Source organism: Diabrotica virgifera, chromosome 1 (genome assembly GCF_917563875.1).
Source record: "Diabrotica virgifera virgifera chromosome 1, PGI_DIABVI_V3a".
NCBI classification, from domain to species: Eukaryota; Metazoa; Arthropoda; class Insecta; order Coleoptera; family Chrysomelidae; genus Diabrotica; species Diabrotica virgifera.
Genome location: NC_065443.1, coordinates 155,003,552 through 155,027,262, shown reverse-complemented (window position 1 = coordinate 155,027,262; position 23,711 = coordinate 155,003,552). Strand labels below are relative to the sequence as shown.

The window sequence follows — 23,711 nt, the reverse complement described above, 5'->3', positions numbered from 1 at the left end:
GGGCCCCTGAATGTCGTGGGCCCCGTATAATTGATACTGCTGATACGACGGTAGCTACGCCTCTGGTGTGCACCTATATCAATCTACGTGTCGCTAAAACCAAAACAGAAATTAGTTCCCTATAATGATTTACGGCATCAGCACTTGAAAAAATACTTGGAAGGGCATTATTATGTATATCTACACAAGATTGGAAATATCCCAGTTATCTTATGATATCCATTAAAAAAGATATTTCTTAAAACACAAGAAATAGCAAGGAAATTTAAACGAAACGAGAATGCAAGCGGCTAGAATGTTCACGACAAAAAAATTGCCTTTGCAAAAATAAATACAACAAATCCTAAAGCATAACAATTGACACGGAAGCAGAAAATTCTATAAAAGGATAAAAGAAAGCACACAGTCATTTAGACCAAAATTGACGATATGCAAAGACAATGACGGAGAACTACTAAGAGAAAAACAAAAATTAAGGAGAGGGAAGTAATACTTCGAAGAAAACCAGACAATGAAAATGAACGAAACGAGACAATCTAAAATGTCTATTAAGCCAGATCATCCATTTCATAAGTCCATATTTGGAATAGTTTCATATTTTTTTGCTAATTTTTTGCTAATTTATTACCACAAAAACAAATTTTTTGCTCCACCCCTAACCGAGAAACAATGGTTGATGTAGCTTAATATTATGTCACATCATCGATAGCCATATCTCGCGAACCTAAAGAGCTAGAAAATCGTACGACGCGGCATATTTTTTTGCTAATTTATTGCTGTCGATCTGCATATGCAACATACCCCAAAACCACCCCTGCTTCCCTTACAGCTAAACAACACCCCCAAAAAACAACGAAAAATCTTGAAAAATGATTTTTGTGATATAGTTGACGGTTGATATTTAATTGCTAATTTTTTGCTGTCATTAGCCGTAAAAAACAAATTTTTTGCTCCACCCCTAACCGAGAAACAATGGTTGATGTAGCTTAATATTATGTCACATCATCGATAGCCATATCTCGCGAACCTAAAGAGCTAGAAAATCGTACGACGCGGCATATTTTTTTGCTAATTTATTGCTGTCGATCTGCATATGCAACATACCCCAAAACCACCCCTGCTTCCCTTACAGCTAAACAACACCCCCAAAAAACAACGAAAAATCTTGAAAAATGATTTTTGTGATATAGTTGACGGTTGATATTTAATTGCTAATTTTTTGCTGTCATTAGCCGTAAAAAACAAATTTTTTGCTCCACCCCTAACCGAGAAACAATGGTTGATGTAGCTTAATATTATGTCACTTCATCGATAGCCATATCTCGCGAACCTAAAGAGCTAGAAAATCGTACGACGCGGCATATTTTTTTTTTGCTAATTTATTGCGGTCGATCTGCATATGCAACATACCCCAAAACCACCCCTGCTTCCCTTACAGCTAAACAACACCCCCAAAAACAACGAAAAATCCTAAAAAATGATTCTCATGATATGGTTGACAGTTGATGTTCAATAACAAATTTTTTTCTATGATAAGTTCTATTTTTAATGATACTTATGCACGTATTATAAAAATTGAGTTATCCATCGCATTTTTTCGGTATGCCAAAAAAAAAGTGTTTCATTTTTTGTTTATTACATTTTCTGTTATATCTCGAAAACTGCTCAATGGATTTTAATGATCCTCATCTCTTTTTATTTTGTTAAACGTGCAAAAATATGAATTTTTCATTTTACCATATCAATCAATGTATATCGAACCATATCTCCGAGATTTATCGATCGATTTTTGACTATTATTAAATAAGTCACTTCGATACCACTCCGGCTACACTCATAAAAAAGTAGTTACCGATCTTAGAAAAAGCGTTCTTGAACGAAGAAAGGCTGTTTTCTACAGCAAAGAGTAAAATAAACTATAGCCAAGAACTTATTCTTCATAAGAATGTATTGAAAAAAAATTCTTGGTTGTAATTTATTTTACTCTTGGCTCTAGAAAACAGCCTTTCTTCGTTCAAGAACGCTTTTTCTAAGATCGGTAACTACTTTTTTTATGAGTGTAGCCGTAGTGGTATCGAAGTGACTTATATTTAATAATAGTCAAAAATCGATCGATAAATCTCGGAGATATGGTTCGATATACATTGATATGGTAAAATGAAAAATTCATATTTTTGCACGTTTAACAAAATAAAAAGAGATGAGGATCATTAAAATCCATCGAGCAGTTTTCGAGATACATATAACAGAAAATGTAATAAACAAAAAATGAAACACTTTTTTTTTGACATACCGAAAAAATGCGATGGATAACTCAATTTTTATAATACGTGCATAAGTATCATTAAAAAACATTTAAAATAAGCTTTGGATCGATAGAACTTATCATAGAAAAAAATTTGTTATTGAACATCAACTGTCAACCATATCATGAGAATCAATGTTTAGGATTTTTCGTTGTTTTTTGGGGGTGTTGTTTAGCTGTAAGGGAAGCAGGGGTGGTTTTGGGGTATGTTGCATATGCAGATCGACAGCAATAAATTAGCAAAAAAATATGCCGCGTCGTACGATTTTCTAGCTCTTTAGGTTCGCGAGATATGGCTATCGATGATGTGACATAATATTAAGCTACATCAACCATTGTTTCTCGGTTAGGGGTGGAGCAAAAAATTTGTTTTTGTGGTAATAAATTAGCAAAAAATTAGCAAAAAAATATGAAACTATTCCAAATATGGACTTATGAAATGGATGATCTGGCTTAATAGACATCAATCTAAATGGCGGAGCAGCACATTGAAAATCCGAGTTATGAAGAAGTGGTCCAGATAATAAAGAAACTAAAAACAGTAAAACGCCAGGGACGGACGGAGTTTCCGCAGAATTATTAAAACATGGAGGATCCGAATTCTGGGGAAGAATTCATTATCTAATAACATTAATATGGACCAAGGAGCCAATGCCGAAGGAATGGGCAGTTGGCCTTACACAGCCAATTATAAGAAAGGAGATAAGAGGAAATGAGAATAATATACCAATTACATTGCTAAATTTAGTATACCTACCTACAAAAAATTTTCTGGTATTATGATATTACAATAGATTGTTAGAATAAAACAAAGGGAACAATTCCCCCATAAAATTTTTCACACATTTCACTGTTATTTTTTTAAGGTGCTCCCGCCATAAGAAAGCCACATATCCATTTTCAATATAAAATTTCATTTTGCAACTTAAAAGGGCTATAACTTTTTTTATGTGCACATTTGTACTAAGGTAAATTCGGTTCAATCGAACTATTTTTGATCCCAGAATGTTTGATTTAGTTTATGACCTACCTTTTTATTACACCCTGTATATTCATACTATGGACAATTTTAGAAAAACCAGGAGATTCAGGAGAAAAACTCGATTAATGAATTTGAAAAGTCAAAAACTATCATGGGTGCGACATATAGAGAGACAAGGAGATACTTCTTCTTCTTCTTTCTCATAATCCTTAGTGCCCTTCAGGGCGTCTGATGACGGGTTCCGCCTTTTATCCATTTCTTCCAGTCGCTTCTATTAGTGGCCAGGTTCTTCATATCCCTCATACTCATGTGTCTCCTTTCACCTACATATATCCTGGATCTGGTCCATCCATGTCTTCCTCAGCCTTCCCTTTTTTCTTTTGTTTCCCATTTTGGCTTCATGTACCTTCTTTGTAAGTCTTTTTTGCTCCATTCGTTGTATGTGTCAAAACTAGCTTAATTGTTTGTTTTCGATCTTCTTCATTATCGGTTCTTGTTCCAGCTCTCTTCTTATATCTTCATTTCTGAATCTATCAAACTTCGTAACTCCAGCTATTCTTCTCATGTATTTCATCTCGGTCGCCTTTATCATTGATTCATGTTTCTTTTGCACAATCGATGCTTCCGCCCCATATGTCATTATCGGATTTACTATGCTGTTATACAGGGTGTAACAAAAATACAGGTCATAAATTAAATCACATATTCTGGGACCAAAAATAGTTCGAAAGAACCTAACTTACCTTAGTACAAATATGCACATAAAAAAAGTTACAGCCCTTTGAAGTTACAAAATGAAAATCGATTTTTTCGAATATATCGAAAACTATTAGAGATTTTTTATTGAAAATGGATATGTGGCATTCTTACGGCAGGAGCACCTTAAATAAAAATTATAGTGAAATTTGTGCTCCCAATAAAAATTTTATGGGGGTTTTGTTCCCTTAAACCCCCCGAAACTTTTCTGTACGTTCCAATTAAATTATTATTGTGGTACCATTAGTTAAATTCAATATTTCTAAAACTTTTTTGGCTCTTAGTATTTTTTCGATAAGGCAGTTTTTATCGAGTTGCGGCTTCTTTTTTAATATGTTTACATAAAAATTTTATGGGGGTTTTGTTCCTTTAAACCCCCCAAATGTTTGTGTACGCTCCAATTAAACTATTACTTCGATACCATTAGTTAAACAAAATGTTTTTAAAACTTTTTTGCCTCTTTGTATTTTTTCGAGAAGGCAACTTTTATCGAGATATGGCTTCTTTTTTAATACGGTTCAAAATATACCTAAAAATGTAAATCATACATACATTTTCATATTTTTACCAAGTCTCCATAATCGTACTAATATATACATATATGTGGTGGATTTGACAAATATTCAAAATATCTCGATAAAAACTGAATTTTCGAAAAAGTGCTAAGAGCCAAAAAAGTTTTAAAAATATTGTGTTTAAGTAATGGTACTACAATAACAATTTAATTGGAACGTACACAAAAGTTTGGGGGGGTTTAAAGGAATTAAACCCCCATAAAATTTTTATAGGGTGTCCAAATTTCACTATAATTTTTTCTTAAGATGCTACTGTCATAAAAATGCCATATGTCCATTTTCAATAAAAAATCTTTAATAGTTTTCGATATATTGGAAAAAATCGATTTTCATTTTGTAACTTCAAAGGGATGTAACTTTTTTATGTGCACATTTTTACTAAGGTAAGTTAGGTTCAATCAAACTATTTTTGGTCCCAGAATATGTGATTAAATTTATGACCTGTATTTTCGTTACACCCTGTATACTCTGAGTTTAGTTTTGTTGTTTATTTCTGACTTTCCAATTGTATTATTAAAAGAATAATACACGTTAGTTGCCTTCTTCAGTTTATTACTTATTGCCAAGTCCGTTTTACCATCATCTGTTATTATATTTACCAAATATTCAAAAGTAGATACGTGTTCTATTACTTGTTCCCTTACTATTTTATTAGTATTCCTTTCTTTTTCCCATCTTCATTTATTATCATAAGTTTTGTTTTGTTGAGATTCATTTCCATTTTTAAATTCTGTATTTCTTTTTGCCAAATATCTATTAGTTTCTGCATTTTCTCTGCTGTGTCTGTGATTAAAACTATATCATCAGCGTATAGAAGGGAGTTGATCTTTATTGCATTTAAGTTTTTATATCCTACTATGTATTGAAGGTTTCTTCTTTGATCTTTAGTATTTTTGATTAAAGTATCCATGACTATTATAAACAAGAGGGGCCTAGACCATCTCCTTGTTTAATTCCCTTATCCCATTTAAAAGTGCCTGATCTTTCTACATTTATTTGTACTTGGCCTTCTACTTCCATATATATATATATATATATAGATTTTATGACGTTTATCATTTTTTTGGTATATTGTAGCTTTCCAATATTTCCCACATTATTTCTCTGTTTATCGTATCAAATGCCGCCTTCAGATCAACGAACATGAGAAATAGTTCATCCCCTTTACGGCATTGTCTCTCTATTATATTCCTTATAATGTAGACGTTATCGTTTGTTTGACGGTTTGATCTGAATGCAGCCTGTTCGTCTTCCAATTCTTTCTCTATCACTGATCTTAGACGCTTCTCTATAATTCTCGTGTATACCTTCTCGCATTCATTATGTTGTCCTTTTTTGTATATTGGTAGAACTATGTTTTTCTTCCAGTCATGTGGGATTTTCTCTATGCTTCCTTACATATCTGTAATAGCCAGTCCTCTCCTTTTTCATCCATCCATTTTATCATTTCTGGATCTATTTGGTCTTCTCCTGCCGCTTTTCCAAGTTTAATATTGTTTATAGCTTCTTCCAGTTCTTCCTTCCTTATACTCTCTGGTTCCTCTTCCAGTTCTGGTCTATTTCTTCCTGCTTCATTTCTTTCTACTTCTTCGTGTTTGAATTTATCTTCGTAGTATTGTCTCCATACTTCCACTATTTCTGTAGTCTCTATTTTCAATTGGTTATTTTTATCTTTGATTCCATACTATTCCCTACCTTTAGTTCCTCTTAAATCCTTTATACAATTCCAGAATTTTCTGTTATCTGTTTTGTAATTTGCTTCCAATTCTTTTCCGAATTTTTCCCAGCTCAGCTTTTTCGCTTCCCTTACTGCTATCTTTGCTCTATTACGTTTCTCTATGTATTCTGCTTTGTTATTTTCATCTCTACATTGTTGATATTTTTTCCAGGCTTGCTTCTTTTCCTTTATTATTTTCTTTATTTCTTGACTCCACCATTCTGTTCTCTTATGATATTTATTTCTTGACTTTTTTCCACAAATTTTCTCTGCTGTTTTATATAGTGTGTCTTTTAGTACTTTCCATGTTTCTTCCATACCCAATTGGTCTCTTACCAGCTCTATTCTTTGCAATTCCTCATATATTTCTTGTTTATAGTCATTTTTCTCTTTAACTTTTTTCAGCTTCTTAATATTTATCTTAGTGTATGACTTATCGACTATATATTGCTTTTTCTTTGTAGTCATTTCGGCTACGAGTAGCTTGTGTTGAGTGTTTAGTTCTGCAAATTTTTCTGTTTTTATAATTTTGATAATATCCATTTCTGCAGGAATCACGATGATCACTATTAGACTTTTAGCATTTCTTTCCTGTACTTCAAAAGTGTATCTGTCCTCCATATTTTGATACCAGAATGTATTTCCAATTTTTAAGTCGTTATTTACACAAAATTGTATCATCTTCTTACCATTTCTGTTCTCAGCTTTTTCTCCATACCGCCCAAGGCTTTCAAGTCCCTTGTTGATGTCATTTCCAACTCTTGCATTCCAGTCCCCCATAATAGTTATTGTCTCATCCTCTTCTCTCACTTCGTTTAAAGCTGTTTGGAATTCGCGACAAGAAGATACAAAAACAACAAAGAAAATATTACAATGGAAGCCGATAGGAAGACGAAAAAAGGAAAGGCTCAGAGCGAGATGGTTGGATGACCTGGAAAACGACCTGAAAACTATGAATATAAGACAATGGAGAAGACGGGCACAAGAGAGGTCTGAATTGAAGGAAATAGGACATGGCTAGTCGGGAAAAGACCCATCCAGGGTTATGAAACCAAAAGAAGAAAAAATTACTTCAAGACTGTGGTAACTTGTTAACAGAATTAGCAGAAGTTCTGTTCAGAGAGTTTTGTGTTTTCTAACACCTTTTATACTTACCTGCATGAATTCAAACGGCAACACCCACCAAGGATTTGTCAACCATGATATGTATAAGAATCGTAGAGTGTTACCAATAAGGCCAAGGCACAATACTTTAACGTGGCCCATTTGCCTGATAAGTCGAAAGCTGAAGAAGTAGGCGAATATTTCTGATATGTGGTTGATAACTGAAGCAACGCCGAATAGTGTGGGAGATCCGCCGTAGTCTTGCAAGTGCCAGAAGAGGAACGTGAAGATTAATCCAATACCGAAGCCCATAAACCACGCGACGAATAAGAATGAAGCACATTTGAGATTCTTGTATTGTTTAATAACTGTCATCCATTCAGGCATTTCACGTGTAGTTTGAGCAAATATTTTCGTCTGTAAAAGAAGACAGCAAGTTAGTGATAAGGTGATAATTATGGTCCAATAAGATATTATATAAATCATAGTGCGTGTCAGTTTCAACTCAATATATTTCACGACTCACAGAGCTTAAATTATGATATATGTATTTGGATAACTGAACAAAGACATCTGTTCATAGTGTTTCATATGACGTGATAATGACATTTTTTTAAATTATTGCCATTTTGTAAAATTACTTTATTTATTTATTCAATAAACCCAAAATACAGTTTGTTTTAGGATTAGTTCAACTATATTGAGAAGTACCACAGGGATACATTTTGTCACCACTGCTATTTAATGTATATAGTGAAATCATCTGCCAGGAAGCCCTTTTGCAAGCAAACGAAGGAATCGTAGTCAATGGAGAGGTTGTAAATAATATTCGATACGCGGACGCCACTGTACTAGTTTCAAGAACAGTAGAAGAATTACAACGATTACTTACAAACATAAATATTGCTTGCAACAATTATGGCATAAACATCAATATCAAAAAAACCAAGTATATGGTCTTGAGTAAAAACATGACACAACCAGCACATATTAGTATAAACGGAATTCAAATTGAAAAAGTATCAAAGTTAGAAATACTTGGGAACTTTATTAAACGAAACTGGAGACCAAAACAATGAAATAAAAAGACGTATCGAAATTGCCAGGGATGAAATCGAAATTCATAAAAATGAGAAAATTCTTCTGAAACAGAGATTAAAGCATCCCTCTACGATTAAGAATGATAAGAGGCTACGTATTTAACACGCTATTATACGGTGTAGAGGCCTGGACTCTCAAACAGAACAACATAAAAAATATTGAAAGTTTCGAGATGTGGTGCTACCGTCGAATGCTGAAGATAAGTTGGGTTGAAAGAGTCACAAACTTTGAAGCATTACGAAGGATAGGAAAAGACCCAGAAATTTTGTTAACGATAAAACGAAGAAAACTCGAATATCTGGGTCATCTGATGAGAGGACATAAATACGCATTACTTCAAAATATAATGCAAGGAAAAATAGAAGGAAACGCAATCCAGGCCGTAGAAAAATATCATGGTTGCGGAATTTGGGAGAGTGGTTTGGCTGCACCACTAATGAATTTTTAGGTCAGCTGTAAACAAGGTCAGGATTGCCTTGATGATTTTCAATCTCCGATAGGAGTGGCACAAGAAGAAGAAAATATATTTCATAATTCATTACAATATTTATAATTTACTAGATTTATATTGAGTTTTTTCTAGATTTACCCATACGGCTTTCACTTCCTCTAAAGGGAGAATTCACTCATTCCAGATACCTACGGTATCAAAAGGATTGAGCTCTGGTAGAACTCTTTCTTCTTTGGTTAATGGAATGCTGGAGTATATCCCAAACATTTTTGTACACATCTCTCCGTCGAGAGTAGTACAGCTTTCTGCATGGTCTTATAAAGATGTTCATTCAGACCCAGCTTTTTATGTTTTCTAGGAGGTTCTTCGGAATATCTTAAGTAGTAGAGATAATAATAGGTATTGTCTGGTTACTTTCTCCATTGTCTTCGTATTTGAATTTCTAGATATCTGAACTTGTCGATCTTTTCAGAGTATTTAGTACTTCGATTATTGATTCGATTAATTTAGCTATTGGCAAATCAATTAATGTTGTTTCTCTCGTTAATTTATTAAAAATCTGTTTGGATTGTAAATTAGCAATCTGTTTATCTAATTGCCCACATATATCCATAAGTCCTCTTCCTCCTAAATACCGCGGTAATTTTGTTCTTTCTATTGCACTTCGAGGGTGGTTCTTTTGTGTCTTTGTGAGGTGTGTTCTTATTATTTGCTGAAGATTTTCTATATCCGTTTTTGTCCACTTAACAATGCCAAGTGAATAACTAAGCGCGGAACAAGCGTAAGTGTTTAGTGCCTTAAGCAAATTTTTACTGTTAAGGTGTGAAAAAAGCAGCTGTTTTATCCTTCGTGTAGACTCAGTAGTTATCTAAGTTTTCATCGTTTTCATCTATGGCTGTATCCACCGGGCTGTACCTTTCCTCTGACTATATTGAAAACACGGCACTTGTCTAGACCGAACTGCATACTAATATCATTAAGAGAATGTTTCTACAGTTTTTAGCATCTGTTCTAGGTGGTCGCGTTTTGTTGTTTTTAGTGCTAAAACCTATGACAGTGCAGTTTAATATCTGGAATAGGGGGTTCATCGCTAAACAGAACCACAAATGACTCAACGAGTCTCCTTGAAACAGGACCCAATTGATTACAATATTTTCCGTTTAAATATTATTTTCACCGTGTATTTGAAGGTGAATTTTAGCTGTCACTATATGCCTTAAAAATGTCACTATGTTATCATCGACTTTGCATTTTCTTAAAATATTTACAAGTCATTCATGCGGCCCTGAGTCAAAGGCTTTTTTTTAGTCAATAAACGCAGTAAAAAGGAACTCCTTTTTGGTATTCGCCTGGTTAGAAATGACAATCGATGATAAGTTGTTCTTTGCAACCAATGGAACCCTTAATGCATTATTTCTGCTAAGACTCTATGATATGGATATCTGGTAGTGACATAGTGTTGGTAGATACGCCGGGCTACACAGGATGTGACCAATTTATACAAAGTTGGAAGACAAATAATTGGGCGGTACTTGAGTGGATCCTAAGAGTTATTTTGATCCTTCTCTATTAAATGAGTTGTTCCCTGAGTTAGGAATGATGGTATTTCCTGTGGATTAGAAATAACATAATTAAATAGTGTTGATAAGCACTAATGAACACTTCAAAACTTCTTAAGCCAGAAGTTTTGAACTTCGTCTGGTTCAGGAGATTCCCAGTTATGAAGCCCTTTGATGATATTTGAGACTTTTTCAGTGGTGAAGAATTCGCAGAGAGCAGTAATGTAGTGTTGACAGTTGTGCGTCGTATCTTCTATAAATCCAAGAGCAGCTGGTGGAAAAATTTTTCCCCAAAACTCATGAATTTCTTCTTGATTATCGACAGTTTGTACGGTGAAATTGAGTTTTCAATAGAATGCCTTCTCAGCGTTTTCAAAAAGTACATTGCCCCATTTTCGGTTATTACTTTATACCTCCTTAGTTGTCCTGAATAAATGGAGAGTTTTTGTTTTAATGTATCAAGACACTGCTGGGCTGTGTGGTTTGCCGGATCATATTGTGAGTATCGTGCAGTGCTTAGCATTATTTCCTGAGTTCTTCTTTTCTATCCTATCTTACTAAATACTTAGTATCTAAGAGGCACCCTTTCATGTCTTCTTAGTTGTCATTATTATCACTAGGGCACTTTTTGCTTGCGCACTATCACACAAAGCACTGCTTTTAATTTTATCACGTACTACACAAACATGTTGCTTGCACACTAGTTGCGCAATGCTCCGCTATTAGCTTTCTCGCACACTACACCAACTCGTGAGGTTTGGTCCTCTTTAGTCTTATTTTTTGGTTTGAGTTGTCCAGGAGCTGGATGGCCTCGATATTTTCGTGGACGAGTAGTCTTTTTTCATGATTTCTGCGAGTTTTCGGATTTCTTTGTCGACGGGCTCCATTCGTAGATCCTTATGGAGATCGTCATTATGGATGTACCAGGGTGCGTTAACTATGTTCCTTAATACTTTGTTTTGAAAAGTTTGTATTATTTTCAATTTTTTTTTGTGCATTCCCATAGTTGGATATCATACGTCCATACTGGTTTTATAACTTGTTTGTAAATTAGCATCTTGTTATACGTTGACAACCCTGAGTATCTTCCCAGTAGTCAGTACAATTTTTTATATTTGATATTTAATTCTTCTTTCTTTTTCTTTACATGTGCTTTCTAGCGAAGTTTCGTGACTAGCCCAGGTACTTAGCTATGTTGGCATAAGGAATGTTTTGTCCATTAATTTTTATTGGTGCGTACGTAGAGCATTTTTTATTAGTGAAATCAGCATGTACTGATTTGCTTTCATTCAATGTAATCTTCTACGTCTTAGTCCATTTTTGGAATTTGCTCATCGCATTTTGTAGTTTATTGGCTACTTTCTACGTCGTCTTTACCTACTGCTAATATGGCTGTGTCGTCGGCAGAAATATGTAAAAACTTTAATATTCAGTACTAATCACTCCAACAGAAACATAGCATCCATTTCTAAAGTTTCAAAGGCAACGTGGACCGTATAAAGAAAAACTTACATACCATTATTAAACAAAAGTAAAATTTTCTGAGGTGGCTCTAATAATATGATCACCCACTGTATAAGAAGTATTTTTAAAGAAAAGATGAAAAGTCCCAGATGCAAAATTCATTATTAAAAATAATAAAAAAATATTTAAATCTGAAACTTTTTGTGGAACCCCTTTCTGGTAACATCTTTAATATCTGACTTTTACAATTTATAAGACAAGAGACGACGAATAAATAAAGCGAAAAGGACTCTACAATATGCAGTCACATTCCGCCTTCCTCGTCTAGGAAAAGGTCTGGAAGATTGTTCCGAGTACTCAAAATCTGAGTAAAGATAAAAGTGAAAGACAGTTTATGTTTCCTTTCGATTCGGAGGTGGTCCACCATCCCCAAACAGCTGTTTCTGTCTCTAAACGTCTTCAGTGATGCTACATGAACACCTCTGGATCGAAAAGAAACCAAACTGCGTATTTAAGCAGAATTATAAAAATAACGTTATAATCCACTTTTAGGACGCTGTAGCTAAATCTATTAAAGAAATTGCTTTCTTTATTCGTCGTCCCTTGTCTTATAAATTGTAAAAGTCAGAGATTAAGGATGTTACCAGAAAATGGTTCCACAAAAAGTTTCGGATTGAGATTATTATTTCTGTGGCGTTATGGCAAAAGTTAATATGTCCAAATAGCTATTTGTTGGCAAATGATAAAAACAACTTTTCCTGTTAATATTAAATCGTTGCACCCGAATATGTGAGCCAAATGGTATTAGACAAAAATATAGAGACAGCATTATATAAAGTTTATACTTTCAAATAAAATTTATTACATAGGAGGGGAAAAATCGGAGGGGGAAAGACATATCAACTTTTGCCATCTTTTTTTTTATTTGAAAAAACAACTTGGCCTGTTAATATAAAATCGTTGCACTCGAATATATGAACCAAATGGTATTAGACAAAAATATATGGACAGTATTATGTAAATTTTATACTTTCAAATACAATTTATTACATAGGAGGGGGAAAACATATCAAATTTTGCCATCTTTTTTTTATTTTGGTAGTACATATCAAAATAAGAAGATTGGTAAAATTACAAAATTATTTGCAAACTTAAGAAAACAAATATGTATTGCATTGGTACATAGTAAGTAAATAGTATAAAATATAAAACTAGTTAGTATCAATATTTACAAATTATTCATTATTACTATCATCAGAAGAATAGCAATCCTTGATTTTGGCGGCTTGATTAGACGTTCCAAAACTTTGGTAAAACTGGTGACAATCTTCATGCATCAGTGGTAACTAACTTAACAAATCGGCTTTCTTCTTAGGGTTAATTGGCAATGGATTGTCGTAACATCTTAGTAGATTTAAATTGTTAACATTTTCTGGCCGTCCTCTTTTGCCTCTTCTTAAATCCAAGGTCTTAAATTCTTCATTTTCTTCTAGTTTAATTTTAAGAACTCCAAATGGTTCTTCGTATCTAATCACAGTTTTAAATTATCTTCATCGATGATCATTCAATATCGATTTTGAATGGTCGATCGTTCAATGTTACTGTCAAAAGCGAAGAGCTTCTACCGTACTACTAGTTAGACAATTACTCTCTGGTCAGTTATGTCGTATCGTTACCACCTACATAAGTAAGGAAAAATAATTAATATGTCTACATATCATCTTTTGCCAACGTCTGACTTTTTGTATTTTTTATGTGTAGGCAATACTTGATATGTAACATATCATGTTCTGGCTACTTAAACTTTTCTTAATTTTGACATATCAACTTATGCCACTGCATATAACAGGGGTCACCAATTAGCGGACTGCAGTCCGCATCCGGACCGTGAGCTACTTTTGTGCGGACCGTCATTAAATTCAGAATATAGCGTTTGGCAATTTTGAAAATTTTTGGTCATGAAATAAATTGTATATTATGTTTAACTCAACTTATGTGTGCGAAGCCGCTTTATCAAGAATGAACTTTATTATAAAAATCGTTATACATCTCAGCTAACAGATGAATATTTCAACTCCCCAATGAGAATCAGTTGAACCAAACTCACTCCAAACCTCAGACAGGTTGTACATAATAAAAAATGTCATTTTTCTCACTGATAATTTAATTTTGTAAAGAGTTTTCCCTTTATTGTTATATCTATTATAATCAATAATTTTTAACTTAAGTAATTAAACTGTAATATAAAATAGTCATGTGCGTTTTTTTATATTCATTTTCTTTTTACTATAAGTAGATTTATGTTATAGTTTTCAGATTTAATAAGTTTGCAACAAACAGCTTGCATTAAAACTAATGTAGATAAGATAACAAATTATTTACCATTTCGTAGTATGATTATTTATTTTAAATTTCTGTTTTAATAACTGGATTTCAAGAAAGTTAATAACTATGTATAAAACTGAAGATGTCTAAAAACTTGAGAAAGACGTTATTAACATCCGAATTATAAATTCTTAACTTTTCAAATATTCTCAATCAGGGCCCCCGTAACCGGGCGTGCAACGCGTGCGGCGCACGCGGGCGTAACCCCAAAGGGGCGCCAAACCGAAGGTTTGGTAAATAAGAAATATTTATTTTAAATGTGATAATCATTTTTTATATACAATTTTAATTATTTCATGAACAACTAGAGAAATCTCAAAAATCAAATATTGTGTTATTACTAAAAAATAATTATTCCCGTCCTGAAATGTTGAACTTACTCCTTGAAAAATATATAACATTTTGTTGTTCCTTGCTAATTTTTTTCTTTGAAGTAGATTGAATTACGTTTGGCATACCATCCAATCGATTTTATGTTGTAAACTAAAGCGACACTCAAAATAGTCAAATAAACATCGAATCTCACTCCTTGACGAGTAGAAACATAAATTAACACCCATAAAACTCAACTTAGCAGGTTTACTCCAACAAAAACACAACTTGCTGGATCAAGCAGTTTTTACTCCTATAAAGTGAATCTTTTACTCGAATTTATGATAATTACCCTTAAGTAAACAAATACGCTATGAATTATGATTATGTATTCGACGAGTATCTTTTCCCTTCTCGTCTATGTGTTTATTAGGCGAAAACATTATTTTTACTGTTACTGGTGAACCGGTGAAAGGTTTAAAATTTTAGTTTATATTGGTGTTAATAATTACCTACGACTATTATTGCAATATCTGCAATATCTGGGTTTGTTCTGCCCTGATTTTAAACTTTTGTTTTTGTGTAAAAAATATTTGGACAATCTTTTTTATTTGTTGTTATTTTAAGTGGCGTGGAAATTAAATTAATTGTGAAAATGGTAAATATCGTAATCATTGCATAGAATAATAATAATTTATTTTAAATAGTTATAATCGGGTTTCCTCTAATAAAATCTACAATTTATTAAAAAAAAAGAGAAAATAATTAAGACTTTGTGTCTGCGTAACTTGGAACCATATGGTAAACTTTTTTTTATTAATTTTACGGAAAAAATTTATTCTTCATAAAATGCTTTGCATAGTCCAAAAACTAAAATGCAACCAAATATAAAATTGTGTCAATCTTATGAGTATCAAAAATATGAATTTCGATCAAGAGTACCTTATATTTCATAATATCAAAAATTATTATTATGAAAAGTTGTTTGGAATGAATTAAAAACTATGTTTTAATATGCAATTATGTACATCCTTTTTGGAATTTTTTTTCTCAAATTACAGATACCTAACTCCCTTTTCATTTATTGTTATTATTATTGTTTAATTAATTAATAATAATAAAAGAGTTATCACATTTGTTGTAATAACTGAAAAAGGCTAATTATTAATAATAAAAAGCTTATCACATTATTTCTAATAAACGAAAAGGGCGTTGTTGAAAAGTACAATTAATGTACGATAAAAAGTTCTTTCTAAAAAGCTTTGCATGGTCTAAAATCTAAGATGCAACCATCAAATCCTATCAAATTTTTTCAATTTTATATGAGATATATGTAAAAAATATGAGTTTCGATCAAAAGTAAAGTGTCTTTCTAGATCACAATATATTTCAATTAGAAGGATGTAATTGCATATATAAACATAGTTTTTAATGCTGAACAACTTTTCATAATAACTTTTCAATATTGTGAAAACTAGTCGTACTTTGCTTTTGACCCAAAATCATATTTTTTGACATAACTCGTATAAATTTTGATATTTGATGGTTGCATCCTGAATTCTAGACAATGCAGAACTTTTTATGAAGAATAACTTTTTCTCGTAAAATTAATAAAAAACAGTTTCCCATATGGTTCCTAGTTATGTAGACACCCTGTATAAAATTACTTTGAAAACTTTGAAATGACAAAATATTATTGTTTATTTACTTAAATGTGTATTTTTAATTTAATATCATGAATGTTGCAAAACATTTAAGGGGAAAGGCGCAAAATGTCGCCTCTCAAAATTTTCAATGTGTTTTAAATGTATTCATTTTTTTCGAATCCTGAGAAAACTAATAAGTATTTTTTTTTAAATTTAAACGCAGGATGAAAGATAACGTTATTGCCGAGGACCGACAGTCCCTTAAAATAAATAAAACGTTTCTTTTGAATTAAATATTTGCAATTATTAAAAATCACACTAAATTTTCTCTTTTATTTTCACCCCTGTAACTTATTAAAATAAACATTATAGAAGTTTTCAGGGACTTTCGGCCTCAGTAATAATGTAATCTTTCATTCTGGGTTTAAATTTTTCAAAAATATTTATTAGTTTTATATGTATGGTAGATTTAAAGGGCGCTAAAATATATTCCGCACGCGGGCGCCAATCAGCCTTGCGGGGGCCCTGTTCTCAATAACAATTTACAATACTTGTGTGTTACTGAAAATAGCATCAAAACAATACACAATGAATTTATATTTTATTTATTGTACCAGGAAAGCATTCAACTCTTAGGTCTGGATCCCACGTATGAAACAAAAGTTGATTAATAGCAAGCTGAAAATTTGTTAATAGCTTAAGGGTGTCTAGTCGGATAAACTTTGATATATGGGAACACTGGAAAAGGGCAGTTTTAATTGTGGAAGAGGTTAAAAATTTGGAACGGTCACACCACGAAAACGGCACATTTATTTTGTCCGACAGAACAGACTTAAACTCTTCGAACAGAGATTAAACTCTCATGCAAAAATCAGACTGCTATTTATCACCTGCCATAATTCCTGGCATTTGACATATTCTACATGTTCCACTCATTAAGACGCCCATTTGGTGATAAATAGCAGTCTGATTTTTGCATGAGAGTTTAATCTCTGTTCGGAGAGTTTAAGTCTGTTCTGTCGGACAAAATAAATGTGCCGTTTTCGTGGTGTGACCGTTCCAAATTTTTAACCTGTTCCACAATTAAAACTGCCCCTGTTCCAGTGTTCCTATATATCAAAGTTCATGCGACTAGACACCCTTAAAGCTATTAACAAATTTTCAGCTTGCTATTAATCAACTTTTTTTTCATACGCGGGATCCAGACCTATCTACAGTGGCCAAAAAACAATCGGATATTTTTAGGTTTCCTTTCCATATTACTCCATGTTGTAAGGCCGCTTCCAAATGACAAATTTTCTGATTCGTTTTTTTTTGTGGATTCCTGTTCAAAAATGTCACCTTAAACAAATCAGAAGGGCCCGGAATGCCGGGCAAAACAATCTTTTTATACAAATTCAAAATTACCTTTTAGCCCCGAAAATTGTATTTAAAAAAACTCTCCTGTCATTTTTTCAAAAGTTGATAGTTCTCGAGTTGTAAGCGATTTAAAATCTGAATAATGTGAAAACACCTACTCATATGTAAATTATTAGTTTTCAGGTTGCCAAGTGCCTAAATTGAAGTTTACAAGTTCAATTTCAAGGTTCTAACGAGTAATGGGGGATTACTTCAATAATTTATGGTGCGTCTATTATACATATTATACGTACTTATGCGAAAAATGCCCAACAAATACTTCACATTTATTAAAATTTTATAATTTATTATTAATACAGAGAGAGTCTGTAACTTGGAATAAATTCAATATCTCAAATACTAATTGTTTTTTGAAAAATGCTCAGACCCTTCGATTAGTATTTCAAATTGTCCTTTTTGACATACAATAATAATGTATACAAGGTGCCCCAATTTAGAGATATGACGTCATCGTTAATTTTCTTAAATGGCAACACTGTCATTTTGATAGCTATTTTGATAGGGTGTGTAAAGTTATACACAACTGCAAAATATCAAATTCTTATTCTCTACCATTTACAAGATAATAGAAAATAACAAAGTTATGTCTGTAATTTGGAATAAATTCAATAATTATAATACTAATTGTTTTTTTGAAAAATGCTGAGACCCGTCGATTAGTATTTCAAATTGTCATTTTTGACATAACTACAATAATAATGTATACAGTGTGTCCCAATTTAGAGATATGACGTAATCGTTTATTTTCTTAAATGGCAACACTGTCATTTTGATAGCTATTTTGATAGGGTGTGTAAAGTTATATACAACTGCAACATTTCAAATTTTTATTCCCTACCATTTACAAGATAATAAAAAATAACAAAGTTATGAAAAACAAGTAATCAAATAATAATTGAATTTAATTATTTCAAATAAGCAAATGCTCATAACGTTGCCCTTTGACAATTTGATAATAATTGAGGGCAACATTATGAGTATTTGCTTAATTAAAATAATTAAATTAAATTATTATTTGATTACTTGTTTTTCACAATTTTGTTATTTTTTATTATTATGTAAATGGTAGGGAAAAAATTTGAAATTTTGCAGTTGTGTATAACTTTACACCCTCTATCAAAATAGTTATCAAAATGACAGTGTTGCCATTTAAGAAAATCAACGATGACGTCATATCTCTAAATTGGGACACCCTGTATACATTATTATTGTATGTCAAAAATGACAATTTGAAATACTAATCGACGAGTCTGAGCATTTTTCAAAAAAACAATTAGTATTTTAATTATTGAATTTATTCCAAATTACAGACATAATTTTGTTATTTTCTATTATCTTCTAAATGGTAAAGAACAAAAATTTGATATTTTGCAGTTGTGTATAACTTTATACACCCTATCAAAATAGCTATCAAAATAACAGTGTTGCCATTTAAGAACATCAACAATGACGTCATATCTCTAAAATGGGACACCCTGTATACATTATTATTGTATATCAAAAAGGACAGTTTGAAATACTAATCGAAGGGTTTGAGCATTTTTCAAAAAAACAATTAGTATTTAAGATATTGAATTTATTCCAAATTACAGACTCTCTCTGTATATTTTTTTCTTAATGAGTTTTTTATTTATTCAATTAATTATTGCCAATGTGCTAATTAAATACGCCAATAAAAACGAAGGGTCGAAATTGAAATAAAACCCGATAACTCATCAGAATCTTGAAACTGAATGTTTAAATTTCAATTTAGGTACTTGACAACCGCAAAAATAATAATGTACACATGAATTTGCAAGCTTCGAAAATGCTTATTTTCGCATTTGTTAGATTGTAAATCGCTTAAAACTTGAAATCTATCAAGTTTTGAGAAAAATGACACAAAATTTTTTTTGTTTTCAATGACCCAAAAATGCTAAAAACATATTTTTGGGAGCAAAAAGGTGATGTATTGGATTTATTCAAAAACCGTTAAAAACAATTTCTGCCTAAAACTTTCGCACTGCATCCTTCTGATTTGTCTACCGAATTGGAACAACTAGGCAGGTAGTGTTAACTCCGGACCGCGGAAGTGTCATAGGTTTTCGAAACGGACCCTCAGGAAATAGAATTGGTGACCCCTGGCATATAACACCTTCATTTTTCACTTATCAGGCACATTGCTGATGCCACCTTGTTAAATATCCTTTTTAGAGTACATATCAATTGAAAACCAAAAACACGATTTTTTGGACATATCAACTTCTGCCATAACACCACAGATTTATTATTTTTAATTGACGATGTTAATTCACAATGATGACCTCTCATGGATTTCGGCGGAACTAAAATTGAGGCCTTTTTTCTTTTTATTGATCCGCTATAATGAGGGTTTTTAATGTCAAATCGTTGTTAAAATCGTTGTCAGTATTTTCTAAAGTCAATAAAGTGAAAAATTTAGTAGTCCCATCGATTAATCTACCAGCATCAGTAGAATCAAAAAGAAGGTGTTTGTTCTAAATGTACTCCAAATATTCTCCAACAAAACATATAAATAAGAACACTTTTGATAAAAGGTTTGTAAGCTTTTAATTAAATCGTTTATATTAAAATTTATTAATTATATTGATTTTCGAAAATACTCATAACGATTTTATCAACGATTTGACATTAAAAACCCCCATTATAGCAGATCAATAAAAAGAAAAAAAAGGCCTCAATTTTAGTTCCGCCGAAATCCACGAGAGGTCGTCATTGTGACTTAACATATACCATCACCAATAATGAATTTTGCATCTGGGACTTACTACTGCGTCCTAAAAGTGGATTATAATGTTATTTTTATAATTCTGCCTAAATACGCAGTTTGGTTTCGTTTCGATTCAAAGGTGTTCATATAGCACCACTGAAGACGTCTAGAGACAGAAACAGCTGTCTGGGGATGGTGGACTACCTCCGAATCGAAAGGAAACATAAACTGTCTTTCACTTTCAAGTATTTTTAAATTTTCATCTTTAAAATATTGTTATCTATAGCTTCCATATAAACGGAAAAATAATATTACCTTCTGTTCTTTTGGAATCGGCGGAGCATCAGATGCCCGCGTATCCGCCAGAGACGGTAAATTCAGCTGCTCGGCGAGCTGGGCCTGCATTCTATCTTCTTCGGTCGGTGACTGACTTTTTGGTTCCATCGTTGGTTCTGGCACAGATTCGTCGTATTTGAAAGTTATTTGAGTGGCACTTATTAATGCAGCTCCCATGAGCACCGAGAACGTAGCGAAACAAATTGTGTAATTCTTTTCTTTCTTGTCGGGAGTGCAGGGATGATTGGGAAACGCTGTTGAGTGATCTAGCGCTATGCCTACGAAAAACATGGCAAGACCCCATCCAAGGGAACCTAAAAATAAAATAAGTATGAATATCAATGGTATATTTTAAAATTATTTATTTTTAATATTTGAAAAAGTTCTCATTAATGTTATGGTGAGAGTATTTCCCCTTATCATCTGTTTTTATTAACTATCTCGTTGACACTAAAACCTGATTTTAAAATACATCCATTAAAAAATTGACGTGTTATCTTTTTATTAGATCAAAAGCAGGTTTTAAAACATATTTTTTCTTGTAATATGATGTTAACAACACAATAAAATACTTAGTCTTACAATATAATCTTTTCTACCTCTTCACACTGATACCTAATTTATATGTGATGTCATAATACGAGACTTTATTGAAGGTTGAAATGTGAAAAGATGAATTGAGCTCTAAATACTTATTCGTTTCTTGCATCTGAGATTTGAGTTATCATGATCTTGCAATTTATTTCTTACTTCAGAGCAAGCATCATGTATTCAACAGTTAACTAGACACAACGTCAACTAGCGACAGCTCAAAGGTTGTTCAAAGGGACAACCTAATTCTTTTTTGGAAGTTTAAATCCACGAGAGACTCTTTCCAATAAAAATAAATCTTTCTTAACGATAGTGCAGCTTAATGCACAATGCCTTACAAACAAAATGATAAATTTGGAACTATTGGTATTAAAGGAATCACCTGACATTTTAAGTACATATAGCCGAGCACTGGTGTTCAGAAGATAATATACAATATATTATGGTTCTTGATGACTACGTAAACACTTCATATTATTGTCGGACAACCCATATTCATGGAGGAAGCTGTATTTATGTGAAAAGTGGTCTTAAATATCAACCGGTAGGTATATCTCGTTTTAGCAAGGAAATGATTTGTGAGTGTTATGCCATAGCTTTTGTGAGTTAAAATCGCAAAGTGTGTGTGATAAGCAGTTATAGGCCTGCAGGAGGTAACGTTGATCAATTTTTTATTAAATTACAACATATTTTGGAATTTTTATAGCAATTCTTATCAAGACCTTTTCGTATGCGGAGATTTCAATGTTGATTATTTATCAAATGCTGTGCAGAAACAAATCTTACATGATGTTATAGTTAGTTATGACTTGAGAATTACTTCTGTGGACCCTACGAGGATTTTCACAAATAAATTAGGACATACTTTTCATCATCCACTAAAATTGACTACATGTTAACAAATGTTAATATTGATTTTTGTAAATCTAATGTATACGAGGGTCATTTCAGCGATCGTAAAATATTTACACTTACAATTGAACTCAATAATGTAAATTTACATAAAACAGAAAGAAGGATCGATTGTTATCGCGATTTATTGGATCATTGCTTATTTCAGTTTCAAAATGCATTGTCTTTACTTAATTTTGATGAAGTGTATAGTCAAAACAAGAATAAAAAACCGCTAAACGCCGTAAAAATGAGTGGCGCATACAATATTCCAGCTACAAAAGATCTGATATGAATACTACGTGGCGCGAAAATGTATTTTCATTTTGATGCAAAACAAAATTCTAGTTTTATTTTAAAAGATTTTTTCATAATATTTGCTAAATTTGAAGTAAAACGCGCCACAAAAGAGTAACTTTGATACAGTTTGAATTTTGAAACTCTTTTGTGGCGCGTTTACTTCAAATTTAGCAAATATTATGAAAAAATCTTTTAAAATAAAACTAGAATTTTGTTTTGCATCAAAATGAAAATACTTCGCGCCACGTAATATTAATATCAGATTTTTGTAGCTGGAATATTGTATGCGCCACTCATTTTTACGGCGTTTAGCGGTTTATTATTCTTGTATCAGGAGTTTTTCAAAGTTATTTATAAATTAAATGTATAAAGTTGAATGCAATGTTTCTCCATTACACGTTAAGCTTTATAAATGGTCGCATTTGTCGCATATCTCCCAAATGATCTAGTGTCCATCGAATGTACACTAGATTTTTTTTCTATTCGACATAGATTGAAAAAAATATTGGGATGGCCGGTAAATGAACTCGGATTGTCCGTTGCCAGATCAAATTAGCGTCGTAACCACTACAACTACATAAACCATTTAGGAAATAATCGTTAATTGGATTATACTTTTGTAGCTTAATAACTTCTAAACGACTTAACCGATTGTGTTAACTAAACATGAGTTTAAAACGTATTGACAAGTAATATCTTATGCATCTAAGGTCAAGTATGATAACTGAAGCTATTACAGGAATTATTGAGCTTGAAAAACCGTTTTTCCCATAAAAAATAGATTTGATCATACTTATGAAGCCTATAACTTAAAAATTCGAATTTTCCCGGATATAAGGTATACACCGTTAGATTCGTCTAGAGTCCTTCTGCAAACGCTCAACTATTGGCGTAATTCGTAGATTGAAATTTTGAGTAATTGTCGAAAAAATAAAATTTTCAAAGTTTAGTTTTTCAGTTTTTCGGCTATACTGAGCTGTGTATATGTCTGATCCTGCCAGCTTAGACACCATTTGAAAGCTTAACTCAACGCTATTAATTTGGTGCATTTACTGTTCTCCTGTCTCTTCTTGAACCGAAGATATATAC

The 23,711-nt window shown here is 32.3% G+C and overlaps 1 protein-coding gene across 2 annotated transcripts in view; it reads right to left on the bottom strand.

The window, feature by feature from the left end:
* Nucleotides 1–23,711, bottom strand: part of LOC114337770 (major facilitator superfamily domain-containing protein 6) — a 90,948-nt gene that overhangs the window by 15,916 nt on the left and 51,321 nt on the right. For both annotated transcript variants that reach the window (XM_050641653.1, XM_050641652.1), the window contains exons 5-6: nucleotides 20,820–21,154; nucleotides 7,491–7,856 (exon numbers count right to left, since the gene is read on the bottom strand). In XM_050641653.1, coding sequence (XP_050497610.1) covers nucleotides 7,491–7,856; nucleotides 20,820–21,154 — 701 coding nt within the window. The remainder of the gene's footprint in view (nucleotides 1–7,490; nucleotides 7,857–20,819; nucleotides 21,155–23,711) is intronic.